Source organism: Pristis pectinata, chromosome 7 (assembly GCF_009764475.1).
Source record: "Pristis pectinata isolate sPriPec2 chromosome 7, sPriPec2.1.pri, whole genome shotgun sequence".
NCBI lineage: Eukaryota > Metazoa > Chordata > Chondrichthyes > Rhinopristiformes > Pristidae > Pristis > Pristis pectinata.
This window is the reverse complement of record NC_067411.1, coordinates 103,376,142-103,392,055: the sequence shown is the minus strand read 5'-3', so window position 1 is coordinate 103,392,055 and position 15,914 is coordinate 103,376,142. Positions and strand designations below refer to the sequence as shown.

General features: G+C 41.9%; 1 protein-coding gene across 1 annotated transcript in view; it reads right to left on the bottom strand.

Moving 5' to 3' along the window:
* rad17 (RAD17 checkpoint clamp loader component) overlaps window positions 1-14,196 on the bottom strand; it is a 30,726-nt gene extending 16,530 nt beyond the window's left edge. Inside the window, 8 exon segments of the mRNA XM_052020668.1 lie at window positions 3,400-3,452; window positions 6,753-6,785; window positions 6,787-6,890; window positions 7,890-7,980; window positions 7,982-8,053; window positions 10,841-10,896; window positions 10,899-10,923; window positions 14,158-14,196. Coding sequence (XP_051876628.1) covers window positions 3,400-3,452; window positions 6,753-6,785; window positions 6,787-6,890; window positions 7,890-7,980; window positions 7,982-8,053; window positions 10,841-10,896; window positions 10,899-10,923; window positions 14,158-14,196 — 473 coding nt within the window.
* Window positions 14,197-15,914: the final 1,718 nt, after the last annotated feature.

The following is a 15,914-nucleotide window of genomic DNA, read 5'->3' as shown; positions in this document are numbered from 1 at the left end:
AACCAATTACAGTTCAACTTGGAGGCCTCTCTCTCTCTCGATAAGGATTGTACCCTTCAATTTTGCATCAGAGCAGTGAATTTTAATCAGAGTGTTAGCAAACTGTACTGTTTGAGTAGGCTTAGCTTGCCAAATTCCTTATAACACTGTCTGAAAATAAGGAGTTGGTCATTCAATACCGACTTGAGAAGAAAGTCCTTAATGCACAGGGTAGTGAATCCTTGGAATTCTCTACCGAAGAGAGCTATGGACACTCAGTAGCTGAGCACAGTCCAGTCAGGGGATCAATGGATATGGGGCTAGAGCAGGAAAGTGGCGCAAAGTTAAAAGATCAGCTGTGACCTCATTGAATGGTGAAGTAACCACAAGGGGTCGAAGGGTCTACTTTGGCTTCTATTCCGTATGTTCCTGTGTCTCCAATATCTGTTCACAGAATATACAAATAATGTATATAGTATACTGTTGGGTCACAAGTTCCATTTGTGATGGCAGAGGAAAAATGGAAGAAATTTCTACAGGAAATAAGGACAATGCAGGACAGATACATTCCAAGAAAAAGAAGGTTTTGAATGGAAAAAAGGCACAGATGTGGATAACGAGGGAGGTGAAGGATAAATAAAAGCAAAAGGGGCGGCGTACAAAGTAGCAAAAATTAGTGGGAAAACAGAAGATTGGAACGATTTTTAAAAATCTGCAGAGAGAAACTAAGAAGGTCATTAGGAAAGCAAAGATGAGTTACGAAAGGAAGCTGGCGGACAACATTCGGAAGGATTCTAAGAGTTTTTTTAATACATAAGGAATAAAAGAGAGACACGGGTTGACATAGGACCAATTGATAACGGTGCAGGAGGTATTATAATGGATGATAGTGAGATGGCAAGGGAATTGAATGAATATTTTGCATCGGTCTTCACCGTGGAGGACATAAGCAATGTGCCCATTAGTCAGGAGTCTCACGAATTGGAGCTGAGTTCAATTGAGATTAATAGGGAGAAGGTGCTTGGAAAACTAAAGGGGCTTAAGGCTGATAAGTCTCCCGGACCGGATGAGGTGCATCCCCGGGTTCTGAAGGAGGTGGCTGTGGAGATAGCGGAGGCGTTGGCGATTATTTTTCAGGAATCGATAGATTCTGGCATGGTTCCGGAGGACTGGAGGGTAGCGAATGTAGTTCCGTTGTATAAGAAAGGTGGGAGGCAGCACAAAGGCAATTACAGACCTATTAGTCTGACGTCAGTGGTGGGAAAATTATTGGAGTCTATCCTCAAGGAGGAGGTTACCGAATACCTAGAGGCGCAAGGCAAGATAGGACCTAGTCAACATGGTTTTGTGAAGGGGAGGTCCTGTCTGACCAACCTATTGGAGTTTTTTGAAGAAATCACAGGTAGGGTGGATAAGGGAGAGGCGGTAGATGTTGTGTATTTAGACTTTCAAAAGGCCTTCGATAAGGTGCCTCACAAGAGACTGATTAATAAGATGAGAGGTCATGGAATTATGGGCAGGGTAGCAAAATGGGTGGAGAATTGGCTGGTTGGCAGGAAGCAAAGGGTGGAAATAAAAGGATCTCGTTCTGGTTGGTTACCGGTTACTAGTGGTGTGCCGCAAGGGTCGGTGTTGGGGCCTCTCCTTTTTACCTTGTACATCAATGATTTGGATGATGGAATAAATGGTTGTGTGGCTAAGTTTGCGGATGACACCAAGATAAGTGGAGGAGTAGGGAGCATAGAGGAAATAGAAAGAATGCAGAGGGACCTAGACAGTTTAGGAGAATGGGCAAGGAAATGGCAGATGAGATTCAATGTTGAGAAATGTGCAGTTGTACACTTTGGAAGTAGAAATAAGCGGGTAGATTATTATCTAGAAGGAGAGAAGATTGATAGTGCGGTAGTACAAAGGGACTTGGGGGTACTCGTACAAGATACCTTAAAAGTTAACCACCAGGTTGGATCGGTGGTTAAGAAAGCGAATGCTATGTTGGCATTCATCTCGAGAGGTATAGTGTATAAAAGTAAGGAAGTGTTGATGAGGCTCTACGGGGCGCTAGTGAGGCCTCATTTGGAATACTGTGCGCAGTTTTGGGCCCCGCATCTTAGGAAGGATGTGCTGACGTTGGAGAGGGTTCAGAGGAGATTTACGAGAATGATTCCAGGAATGAAAGGGCTTAAGTATGATGAGCGTTTGTCGGCTCTTGGACTGTACTCGCTGGAGTACAGAAGGATGAGAGGGGACCTCGTAGCGACATTTAAAATGTTGACAGGTAAGGATAGAGTAGATGTGGCTAGGCTGTTTCCCTTGGTGGGCGTGTCCAGGACCAGAGGGCACAATCTTAGAATTAGAGGGTACAGTTTCAAGACAGAGATGAGGAGAAGTTTCTTTACCCAGAGGGTGGTGAAATTGTGGAACTCCTTGCCACGCACAGCAGTGGAGGCCAGATCAGTGGGGGTATTCAAGGAGGAGATAGACAGATATCTAAATAGTCAGGGTATCAAGGGATATGGGGATAAGGCTGGCAAATGGGATTAGAATAGTTTTTTTTTCTCTCTCTTTTTTTCCCACCCCATTTCTTTTTCCCTTTTCCTTGGAGCAGACTCGATGGGCCGAATGGCCTGCTTCTGCTCCCTTATCTTGTGATCTTGTGATCTCTTGGATAGCTTATGGTGCTGAAATGAGCAACCTTCCCTACGCTACCAGTGCAGGAACAGAGGACCAAAAGGTTCTCTCCTCTGCATCATCTCTACAAGAAGTTCTCTTTTATTTTTTGATCACCCATCTTTCTCTTCATTAGGCTTATTACAGGTTCGAACTTAAGGAAACTTCTGTTAAGGCTATACGTGAGAGGGAATGAAGTTGAGGATAAAATCCCACCGAATGGGCAGACTGTTTTAACCTCCAGTGGAGTTGGACAGACATCAATGAATTTCAGCACTGAACAACATATGCAGCTGGATTCTCAGAGTCAGCATGAGATCAAGATTATGAAAGCCAATGAAGGGAAACTCTGCAGAGGCTCAATGGATTGTGGAAAGGTTCAGAAACAAATCTTCCAGAAAGGTTTGAACACAAGCAATCGATTATTCTACAGGAGATTGATTAGGCAACCAATGCATAATGGTAATTGCTTCAAAATTATGTTGTCCTTAATGAACCAGCGGCCAGTAACGAGTTACTATTGTTAGGGAGATATAGGCGAGCTTATGACAGTGCTCCCAACAGACCCCATTGGCAGTAGCAAGTAAGAAAACGACCCCTTTCTTTTTTCATTTTTTAGAATTATGTTTGAACGTAATCCCAGGCCAATGTTGAATAATTTTATAAATGGCTTATTAGAACCTGTCTGTGAAAGAGTTTATTCGATAACTGAGATTTCTTTTCAGTGATGAATAATAATTTGAGGAAACTTACCGTAAGATATCATGCAAACAAGAGGGCTCTCTATAAAACTGATTAGGGATATCCTATGAAGCAAGAACAAGAATTATCAATGAACTACACACATAGTTTTATCTAAAAGTACAGAAAGCTTTCATGTACTGTACACTGTGAAGTTTGAATAACTTCAATTTAATTTTAGATATCAATATTTTGAAGAATATTCATTATAAAAGTTCATTACATTATTGAATATTCATTACAGGCTATAAAAGTAGTATGGTAGATGGACTGAAGTGTGTTTACTTGAATGCAAGAAGCATCAGGAATAAGGGAGATGAAATGAGGGCTTGGATAAGTATGGGGGACTATGATATTGTGGCTATTACTGAGGTGGCTGACGTCAGGGCAGGAGTGGATATTGAATATTCCTGGTTTTCAGTGTTTTAAGAGGGATAGGGAAGGGGGGAGAAGAGGAGGAGGGGTGGCGATATTGGTCAGGGACACTGTTACGGCTGCGGAAAGGATGGATATTGTAGGAGGATCATCTCTAGAGTCCGTATGGGTGGAAGTAAGGAACAAGAAAGGAGCAGTTACTCTGCTAGGAGTATTCTATAGGCCCCCCGGTAGCGGTAGAGATATAGAGGAGCAGATTGGCAGGCAGTGTTTGGAGAGAAGCAAAAATAACAGGGTTGTTATAATGGGAGACTTCAACTTCCCAAATATAGACTGGAACCTGCTTAGTGCCATAGGTTTAGATGGGACGGAATTTGTTAAATGTGTCCAGGAGGGATTCCTGATGCAGTATGTTGACAGGCCGACTAGAGGGAATGCCATGTTAGATCTAGTTTTAGGAAATGAACCGGGACAGGTGAAGGATCTATTGGTGGGTGAGCATTTGGGGGACAGTGACCATTGCTCCATAACCTTTAGAATTGTCATGGACCGGGACAGGTGCAGAGAGGACAAGAAGATATTTAATTGGGGAAGGGCTAACTATGAGGCTATAAGGAGAGAACTTGGGAGTGTAAAGTGGGATGTCCTTTTTGAAGGGAAATGTACCATGGAGATGTGGTCGATGTTCAGGGATCTTATGCAGGATGTTAGGGATAAATATGTCCCGGTGAGGCAGAGAAGGAATGGCAGGGTGAAGGAGCCATGGGTGACGAGAGAGGTGGAACGACTAGTTAGGGAGAAGATTAGGAAGAAGAAGGTAGCATACATAAGGTATAAGCAGCAAGGTTCAGACAGGGTCCGTGAGGAATATAGAGTAGCGAGGAAGGAACTTAAGAAAGGGCTGAGGAGAGCTAGAAGGGGACATGCAAAGGCGTTGGCTAGTAGGGTTAAGGAAAATCCCAAGGCCTTTTTCACCTACGTGAAGGGTAGGAGGATGGCTCGGGTAAAGGTAGGTCCGATTAAAGACAAAGGTGGGAGAATGCGCCTGGAGGCAGCGGAAGTGGGAGAAGTTCTCAATGAATACTTCTCTTTGGTATTCACCGAGGAGAGGGGTCTTGATGACGCGGAGGGGAGTGCTGGTAGGGGTAATGTTCTCGAGGTTGTAGATATCAAGAGAGAGGATGTGTTGAAGTTGTTAAATAATATCAAGACGGATGAATCTCCGGGGCCTGACGGGATTTTCCCCAGGCTGCTTCGAGAGGCGAGGGAGGAGATTGTTGAACTGCTGGTAAGGATCTTTGAGTCCTTGTTGTCCACAGGGATGGTGCCGGAGGATTGGAGGGTGGCGAATGTTGTCCCCTTGTTCAAAAAAGGTAGTAGGGATAGTCCAGGGAATTATAGACCAGTGAGTCTTACGTCTGTGGTGGATAAGCTGTTAGAAAGGATTCTAAGGGATAGGATCTATGAACACCTTGAGAATCATGGACTGATTAGGGACAGCCAGCATGGCTTTGTGAAGGGAAGATCTTGCCTCACAAGCCTGATAGAGTTCTTTGAGGAGGTGACGAGGAAGATTGATGAGGGTAGTGCGGTGGATGTGGTCTATATGGATTTTAGTAAGGTGTTTGATAAGGTTCCTCATGGTAGGCTTCTTCAGAAGGTCAGAGGCCAGGGATCCAGGGAAGCTTGGCTGTGTGGATTAGGAATTGGCTTGCCTGTAGAAAGCAGAGGGTTGTAGTGGAGTGCCCTCGGATTGGAGGGCAGTGACTAGTGGTGTCCCGCAGGGATCGTTTCTGGGACCTCAACTTTTTGTGAAATTTATAGATGACTTAGATGAGGGGGTGGAAGGCTGGGTTAGTAAGTTTGCGGACGACACTAAGATCGGCGGTGTTGTGGATAGTGTGGAGGGCTGTCAGAACTTACAGAGGGATATTGATAGGATGCAGAGCTGGGCTGACAAGTGGCAAATGGAGTTCAATCCGGAGAAGTGTGAGGTGGTACACTTTGGAAGGACAAACTCCAGGGCAGAGTACTGGGTAAATGGCAAGGTACTTGGCAGTGTAGAGGAGCAGAGGGATCTGGGGGTTCATATTCACAGTTCACTGAAAGTTGCCTCACAGGTGGATAGAGCAGTTAAGAAGGCCTATGGGATGTTGGCTTTCATAAGTCGTGGGATTGAGTTTAAGAGCCACGAAGTGATGATGCAGCTTTACAAAACTCTAGTTAGACCACACTTAGACTACTGTGTTCAGTTCTGGTCGCCTCATTATAGGAAGGATGTGGAGGCGTTGGAGAGGGTGCAGAGGAGGTTTACCAGGATGCTGCCTGGATTAGAGCGTATGGAATATGAAGAGAGGCTTAAGGTGCTAGGGCTTTACTCACTGGAAAGGAGGAGGATGAGAGGAGACATGATAGAGGTATATAAAATATTGAGAGGAATAGATAGAGTAGACAATCAGCGCCTCCTTCCCAGGGCACCAATGCTCAAGACAAGAGGGCATGGCTTTAAGGTTATGGGTGGGAGGTTCAGGGGAGATGTCAGGGGGAGGTTTTTCACCCAGAGAGTGGTTGGTGCATGGAATGCACTGCCTGGGGTGGTGGTGGAGGCAGATACATTGGACAGGTTCAAAAGTTTGTTGGATAGGCATATGGACGAATGTGAGATAGAGGGATATGCGGGAGGAAAGGTTTAGATAGTGTGAGGGTGGTTTGATGGACGGCACAACATGGTGGGCCAAAGGGCCTGTTTTGAGCTGTATGGTTCTATGGTATAACTTTAAAAACAAAATCAATTACAAAAAATATTTTGTGTATTTCAAAAGCTATTTTCTGAGAAAAAAAACAAAAAATATAAAACCACCTGAACTTTTCTCAACACATACAAACTATGTTTTATTTCAAACATTTTGCATCAATTGTGTGAATTGCTACAAGGGTTATTTTTTTCTCTTGCAAGGAACCAGTTAAAGGGTCAAGGAGATTATACTCACTTCCACAAGAACCAGTTTTCTTGTCCGTCTCCAGAGTATCTCCCACCATCTGGAGTTTTTTATATTTGTTGGCTCGCAGCAAAAATTCTTGAAATAGTACAGACTGTGGCTTGCTCATGTATGCTTGGAAACTGGAGTCTGGTGTAAATCAAACAATAGATTGGAGAAAGTTAAAGTTCACTTTCAATTCAAAAATACCATTGAGAAATACTGAAGCTTACAGTCAGACTATGGAGTGCCCTGTCTGAAATCCTTATAGTGGGTGGGTGATTGAACAGCAAGCATTAATCATTGGATTTCAATACTACTGGCCATCTATTACTGGCTCGCTTCCAACTCTGAGAACTAAACAAGCAAGTCTTCTGGAGGAAGTGCAAAAGGTGGATGCAGCTGACAAACATGTAGAGGAATTACTGGATGCATTGTACAGTCTTTGTGCATGTTAAAATTATATTCAAATACTGTCTTGCTTCCCTCACCCTTTGTAACACTTAGCCTTTAGACAAAAATTTACAGATGGCTAATGCAAACATAAAAAGATGTGGCCTGTGAAAATAAATCTGCTCAGGCATTATTATTTGGAAATGAAGTTTCCAATTATAATCATTACTGATGTTCAGCATATCCGAGAAGCACAAACAGCATAATCTCAGCTAATCCTTACTTTAAGGAAAGGGAGCACTTTTTTTTTCCATTTCTTAAGCACATGAAGTGTTTATGGTGTCCGTTGGGGTACAGGAGCCCATTAAGTAAGAAGTTGTCGCTAACTCAAAAGCATCCATGCATTAAACACATAGCACCTGTAGAGCTATAAGCCAGTAGGAATTTATTTTTTTTATATTAAAAGACAAGTAGTAAACTGGAGATGGAGAGGATCGATGCACTGACAGAATGTTCTTGTAATTACAAACTCTTTCTTATGGAGATTTTTTAAAAAATTCCTTAATCCAAAATGTACATCAAAATCTTCCACCTATCTATCACATTTACAGCTTAAATCTATTGTGGCTGCCACCTGCCAACAAGAAGACAGGTCTGGATAAAGTAACAGCATTTGCAGTCATGGCAGGGATAGGATGAATGAAATCTACAACACGCTTCAAATTTTTTTCACCAAAGACTAAAATCTGCTCTTACCCGTATTATAGTAGTCTTCAAATTCATCACGGATTTTAAACTTATTCTGTGATAAAGGGTTTATCCATTCGTGCAGCTGAATTCCCAGCTCCCTTTACAAGAACCTGTATTGTGGCAGTCTTGCCAGTGCCCGCAGCACCCGTTAACAGTAAGATGGAGCCATCCTGTCATACAAAATTTTAAACAGATTCAGTTAACATTCATTTACCATCAATATTTACAACTGTTATTAAATTTTAAAACAATTTGCTGCCATCGGAAGGACTGCTCTATGTTCAATGTGTTAGGTTGTGAGCACCTGGGCCACAAAGACCAGGATTACACATACTACCAACTGTTTTAGACAGGCTGGTAGGAAGGACTCTACAACTCGCTTCTGGGTCCTGCTTTTAAAGAACGAATAGACCTGATCAACGGGATTTTTAAAAAAATATAAATAGAGGTTTTACAAGAATAAATCTCAATAATATTTGGAATTTGGTTTGCAACAGTATGGGGCAAGTAGAGTTGGAGCCAGGAAACCATCGGACGTAAATTTCGAAAGGAAACGTACTTTTCAGATGCACTTGCCGCACACAGGATTATAACCATATGATTTGCAGTAACCGTTTAAACGCATAGTTTAAGTCATGATTTTAGCTGCGAGAACAAGATCCATTTAAAGAATATTAACATCACAAATATCAACTGGATTATCAGTTAAATCGCTAAATTGGAGGATAATTTGGGAGTTTCTAGGATGTTGTCTGAGGAGATATCCAGAGAGCACTTGCAAAAAGCTTTGTACAAAAGATATTAGCAAAATTAATAATGTATGGAATTAGAAGCAACCTAATGGAGGGTGTGGCACAGGGGCAGAGCAGTTAACGCTGCTGCCACGTAATCCAGCCACCCAGGCTTGATCCCGTTCTCAGGTGCTGTCTACATGGAGTTCGCATGTTCCCCCGATGCTTGCACTGGTTTCTTCCCAGGGGTCCTCTTTCCTCCCACATCCCAAAGACATCCAGGTAGGTTGATTAGTAAATTACTCTCGATATAAGAGGGCGGCAGGAGAGTGGACGGGGTACAGAAGTTAATGTGTATGTGAGGGAACAAGGGTTACGGAAAATGGGTGAAATGGGGCTGATGGGAATTCCCTGAGAGCCAGCAAAGACGATGGGCCGAATGGCCCACTTCTATGTTGTAAAAGATATGAGAATATACAAGAGTAATGACATGGGTTGGTCACCAGCTGGAAGATGGGTGTCAGAGAGTTGGAGTAAAGGTCTTCATCTCCGATTGGCAGGATATGCCAAGTACTGTTCACCACAATATACACAGGTCCTCAGCTTTTCACAATGTACGAATGAACTGGATGAAGTGAACTAGCTTTGACATCCAGGTTTGCTGATGAAGTGTAATTAGGAGGCACAGTATGGTGTATGGATGGGAGAAACAAATAACAAAGGTACGTAACTGATTTGTCAAAATTATGCTATTTGGCAATCAACGTGAAGAAGCACAAGGTCATCCAGAGAAAGGTAAATGTGCAACTTTCTTAATAGAGAGCGCCAGGTGTGCAGAAGCAAAGGGGGTTAGGTAATCATGTACACTAACGACAAAGTGAACAGAAAATGAAATAATCAAAAACTGATGTTGGCCTTTGTTTCAACAAATTGGGATTGAAAAATAACGACGCAATGCTTCAACCTTCAGCTCCATAGATTCTTGTTTAGACTCCATTTGGACACTTCATTTCACTTTAGAAAGAGAATCCCTGGGAAGAAGTTGGAAAAGTACAACAGAGTTCACCAGGTCTTTAAGTATAATTTTTAAACCTAGATTGAATAAACTTGATTTGTATTCTCCTGAGTTTATAAGGTTGAGAGGTAATCTAATCAAGGTGTCTAAACTGATAAAGTTGTTTACCAATCTGTGTGCTAAGGAACAGAATTTAGCTGTATTGTTCCCAATTGTGAAACAGCTTGTTAATACTCTTTGCCAACTCGTGCTGAAAGCCAGTTAGCTGGGCAAACAATAGGAGAATTACAACTCCTACAGAGCACTGTGATTTACCTAATTGAAAGACAATATTTTAAAAAATGTTATTTTGTGTAAATTCAGGAGTAAAAGAACAACAGAAATTGACTAAAGTTGGAACTGGAGAAAATATTGATTTGTATATAGTAGTCGTCAAATGGGAAACAATCATCTGAAACTGTGATATAGAGGAGAGTTTTGGACAATAAATAGCAGTCAATTTTTACTTGGCAAGGTTTCACACGCATCAAAAGCAATAGTGATAATGTTCCTCCACAGTCACAGAGGAGATTATTGGGCAATTCCATCTTCAATCAAGCCTGATGACTGCTCTTCTGTAAATGACTGAGATTAATTATATGTACATAACTAGCATGTAAATTTTTTTCCCCCACCCACTGCATTTCACTGGAGAAATTACCCAGTTTTTAACTGGGACACTTTGCAGTAGTTTCTGTTATGTCCAGTTTGCTTTGCACTTGAAATATGATTTTTGTTTCTTAATATAGTCACTTTGTTTGCTATGCAACAGACTATAAGCTTACTGCATCCAGATCATTACCTGACAATGTTGTCACCAGACATTCTTAAATGATTGAAAGAGAAATATTGACTTCAACACTGGGAGAATCCCCTCATTCTTCTTCAAATAGTCCCGTGTGATCAATTCCCTAGCACTAGATTGAAATTTAGCCAAGATTATTTTCTCAAGATTTACATGATGTGACGTCCAGCTCAGAGGAAAGTTGTTATTATTGAGCCAAGAAACTGATAAAAGGAGTGGGTAATCATGTTTGCAGCTGCCTTTCTGTGACTTTCAGCCTGTTACCTGCTTTAAAGGAGGACGGAAGGCTAATATATTCTAAACTATTTTCTCGCATTAACAATGAAGATCACAACAACATAAAAGCAAACTAAGAGCTGTGACTCACTTGGTGATGGCATCTCTCTGATGTATGGGCCTTTAGCCAATTGTCAACCTCTTCAATTTCTTTTTGTGAACCGCAAGTTCATTCTGAAGCAGGAGAAATCAGAAAAACATCATAACAATATTTTTGTAACATGTTTATAAAGAAACCTGTAGCTTTTTAGAGTAATATTCATGATATCAAGTTAGAATTAGAAATAACTATGCATTTGGGCAGGGTTCCTGACCCTTTTGAGTGTACAGATCTTCTTTAGACCTTTGAAAGTTTAGCAGCAACCACGTTGCTCTTTAATATGTATGTGATGAAATACGAGAATATCGAAAACTAAATAACACAAGAAAGAAATAATACTGTGCATTCCAATATCATTTGTGGTGAATAAAATTTAAGTCAATGCAAAATAAAATGTAATAAATAAAAATAACATGAAGGTCAGTATGTTTAAAGGTAAAGTAGAACAAATTTAAAAAGCTTTAACTTAGTCCTCAAATTATAGTTTAATTTGAAAGGAAGGCAATGCCATTGCATGGTTTCCTTTTGCATGACAAGGTTCAGGGACTTGTACAGAAAATTAAAAAGCATGATTTGTCAAATTGCACGGACGGTGAAACTCAATCTGTGTGCTACTACCAAATCTGGATGAATAGCAAATATAGGTGTGGATCATCATCAACATCTATTTCTATTCAGCCAGACTTCGTATTTTTCCCTTGCTTTCTCTTCCCTGTGATCTGCAGTACTGGTGGTGTAACACAAATTTTAGAAACCTTCTTTGTACTGAGTAAGAAACATTTTAAATTTTCACCCACAAGATGGTTGTCCTCTTCTGAATGCTACAGTCAATATTTCATACTCAGTGGGGTGGTGTGCTTTAAACATGATTGGATTTAACATCTGGGTCTGCAGCCGACTTCTTCCCTGTGGCATTCCTGCTTATTTCACCCCACCTGCCCACCAAGCCCTCTTGATTGCCTCATACGTCACAGGTTGGAAACCGTAGCTTTAGGCCACTCAAAGGTACTTAATATCAGTTGTAATTCTGAAATGCAGTACGAAACAAATTAAAATTTGAAGTATATTTGTAATTCAAGTGTTGATTTTATTTCATTCCAGAGGAAGGGTCTCAACCCAAAACATCGACTGTCCATTTCCCTCCACAGATGCTGCCCGATCCGCTGAGTTCCTCCAGCTTTTTGTGTGTTGGTTCATTATATCTACTACTTCATGACATTTTTAATTTTAAAAATAACTTGCATCGATTTAACCGGTATGAGTAGATGGAATGGAATACTGTACGATCATCAGCTAACACCCCCACTTCTGAGCTCATGATTGAAAAAAGGTCGAGGTTTTGGACACTGCCCTGGGGAATTTCTAAAGCCATGTCCTGAGGTTAATGTGACTGACATCTTATACAGGACCATGATTCGGTGTGTGAGGTATTACTTCAACCAGTGAAAAACTTTCCAAATGATTGACACTAACCAGTTTTTACCATGGCCACACGCAGTCTAACATTGCTTTACTATCAAGGGCAATCACTCCCTCCTTACCTCTGAAATCAGCTCCTTTGTCTACGTTTGGACTAGGGTTATAATGAGGTTGGGAGCTGACTGTCCGGCAAAACCCGAAGTGAGCGTCAGTGAGCAGCTTATTGCCAAGTGCTGCTTGATAGTGACATTATTACTCCTTCCATTGCTTTGCTGTTGATTGAGAGCAGACTGAAGAGATAGTAATTAGCTTGATTGTGTTTGTCCTACTTTTTGTGAAGAGAACAAATCTGGGCAATTTCTCCACACTGCTGCATAGTACATGTTAGATACATGGCTGCTATTGGAATGCAAGTCTTCAGCACTACAGCCTGATTTGGTTTGGTCCCAGAGTTTTTGCTATATCCAGTACTCTCAGCCATTTCTTGATATAATGCAGAGTGAATCAAACTGGATGTGGACTGACTTCTGTGATGGTAGGGGCCACAGAAGGAAGCCATGTTAATGCATCCACTTCTTATTTCTATCTGAAAAGGGTTGCAAATACTTCAGGCAGGTCTTTGGCACTTACAAGTTGCTCTCTTCCATCACTGATGAGGAGTATGTCTTTAGAGCTTTCTCCTCCCCAGGACTGTTTAATGGTCAACTACCATTCACAACTGGATGTACTGGGCTGCAGAGCTCTGATGTGATCCACTGACTGTAGGATCATGTGGCTGTTTTGTGGATGCTGTTTTTGCAATTTAACATGTACATAGATCTGTCCTGCAGCTTTGCCAGGTTGGAATCTCCTTTTTAGGAACAGCTGGTGCTGCTGCCACCACCGCCACTGACACTTCTCCACTCTTCAGTGAGGGGTCAGCGGTGGAAAGGGTGAGCAGCTTCAAGTTCCTGGGCGTCAACATCTCAGAGGATCTATCCTGGGCCCAGCACATTGATGCAATCACGAAGAAGGCACATCAGTGGCTCTACTTCATTAGGAACTTGAGATTTGGTATGTCACCAAAGACTCTGCAAATTCCTACAAATGTACAGAGGAGAACATTCTGACTGGTTGCATCACCGCCTGGTACGGAGGCTCCAATGCGCAGGATCGAAAGAGGCTGCAGAGGGTTGTAGAATCAGCCAGCTCCATCACAGGCACAACCCTCCCCACCAGCGAAGACATCTTCAAGAAGCGGTATATCGAGAAGGCGGCATCCATCATTAAGGACCCTCACCACCAGGACATGCCCTCTTCACTCTACTGCCATGAGGGAGGAGGTACAGGAGCCTGAAAACCCACACTCAGTGATTCAGGAACATCTTCTTCCCCTCCGCCATCAGATTTCTGAACAGTCCATGAACACTACCTCGTTATTCCTCTTTTGCACTATCTGTTTTTGTAACTTGTAGTAATTTTTATGTCTTTATGTCTTACACTGTACTGCTGCCGCAAAACAACACATTTCACAACACACGGTCAGTGATAATAAACCTGATTCTGATTTTAATGCCAGAATCCATTTAGCATAATAGTGCCAAACAGCTCTGCGGAGTGAGCTCAGTGTGCAGACAGGAATTTTATTCGCATTAACACTGTCCTGGATGTATGAAAGAGCAGCAGGAGGAGGCCATTCAGCCCCCATCCATGCTCCGCTCTTCATTAAGATCACGCCACTTTCCTGCACTAAACCCACATTCAGTGGTTCCCTTAACGTTTTCAATTTGTGTCTTGGATATGCTCACTGAATATATCCACTGTCCCTTGAGTGGAAAAGTCCAAAGATTCTCCACCTTCTACATGAAACAATTTCTTCTTCGCTCACCCCTGAATTGCTGACTCCTTACTTTGAGACCACAGTTCCAGGCTCCAGACTTCCTAGCCATCGATTTTACTCTGCTCTTCTCTCTCTACACTTGTGACTGCGGGTAAGCACAGCTTAAATGCCATCTATAAATTTGCCAGTGACACCACTCTTGCCTTTTCTGGTTTTCTGGCATATTGTTTATTGCATTTTCCCAACCTACCACAGGCAACTCGCACCTCATGCCTTTATAATTTACTTCACTCAAATTTAAAACCCTGGTTTCATATCAAACCAAATTACATAAATTCTATAAAATACTCTGTCATATTGTGATCTCTGCTCACTTAACTACAAGACCATCAATTAGCCTTTTTTCATTACACAATACTAGATTTGAGATAGTTTGTTCTCTTGTTCTTCATCACAATGGTCTTGTAAACCATCTCTTCTGCATGCCCGAATTCATCCTCCAGACCATTCTTGGTCACTTGGTTTGTCATGAACATGTGTGGATTTAAGTACATCATGATCATTTTGTTAGCCTTGTAACATGCACCTGTAATTTCTTGGCTTATACTACACCTGCAATACCGCTGCCGTTTGTGTACAACATTGACCAATATTTTCTTCTTCCTACGCTTTCTTATCTTTCCTCTCTCATCGGGGAGAAGATACAAAAGCACGTACCACCAGGCTCAAGGACAGCTTCTATCCCACTGTTATAATACTGAAAGGTTCCCTAGTACGACAAGAAGGACCTTTGACCTCACAATCTACCTCGTTATGACCTTGCACCTCATTGTCTGCCTGCACTGCACTTTCTTTATAGCTGTAACACTTCATTCTGCATTCTGTTATTGTTTTACCCTGCACTGTGTAATGAACTGATCTTGTATGAACAGTATGCAAGACAGGTTTTTTTTACTGTACCCCGGTACATGTGACAATAATAAACCAATTTATCTCTGCCCAAAATGATTTGACTATTTGACGGTCTGAGCCAAGATCATTCCTCTCAACTACTTTTAATTCCACTCTTTAATTTAAGAACAATGCCAACTCCTTTTTCATTCTACCTATCTCCTCTATAAGTTAAGTAGCCCAGAATATTTAATTCCCAACCTTGCTCATCATGCAATCAAATCTCTTGAATGTCTTTTAAATTGTGCCCATTTATTTCTGTGGCATTAATTTACTTACCATAGAACATACAACAGTACAGAACAGGCCCTTCACCACACAACATGAACTTAAACTGCACATTTGTCTGCAAATGGTCTACATCCTTCAGTTCCCTGCCTGTGCACGTGTCTGTCTAAATGCCTCTTGTTGTTATTGTGTCTGCTTCCACCACGTCTCCAGGCAGCACGTTCCAGGCACCCACCATTCTCTGTGTTAAAAAACCTGCCACGTAAACTTCCTTTAAACTTTCCTCATCTCACCTTATATCGATGTCCTCTAGTATTTGATATTTCCACCCTGGGGAAAAGGCTGTCTACCCTGTCGAGGCCTCTCATAATTTTATACACTCCTATCAGGTCACCCCCTCAGCCTCCTACACTCCAGAGAAACAATCCAAGTTTGTTCAAGCTCTCCATATAACTAATACTCTCTAATCCAAGTAACGTCCTGGTGAAGCTCTTCTGCACCCTCTCCAAAGTCTCCACTTTCTTCCTGTAATGCAGTGACCAGAACTGAACACAACACTCCAAATGTGGCCTCGTTACAAATACATTCAGAGAATGAGCCTTCAGTTTTCTATGTTCTGACTTTAACTGGAGGTATACTCTGGTTCGT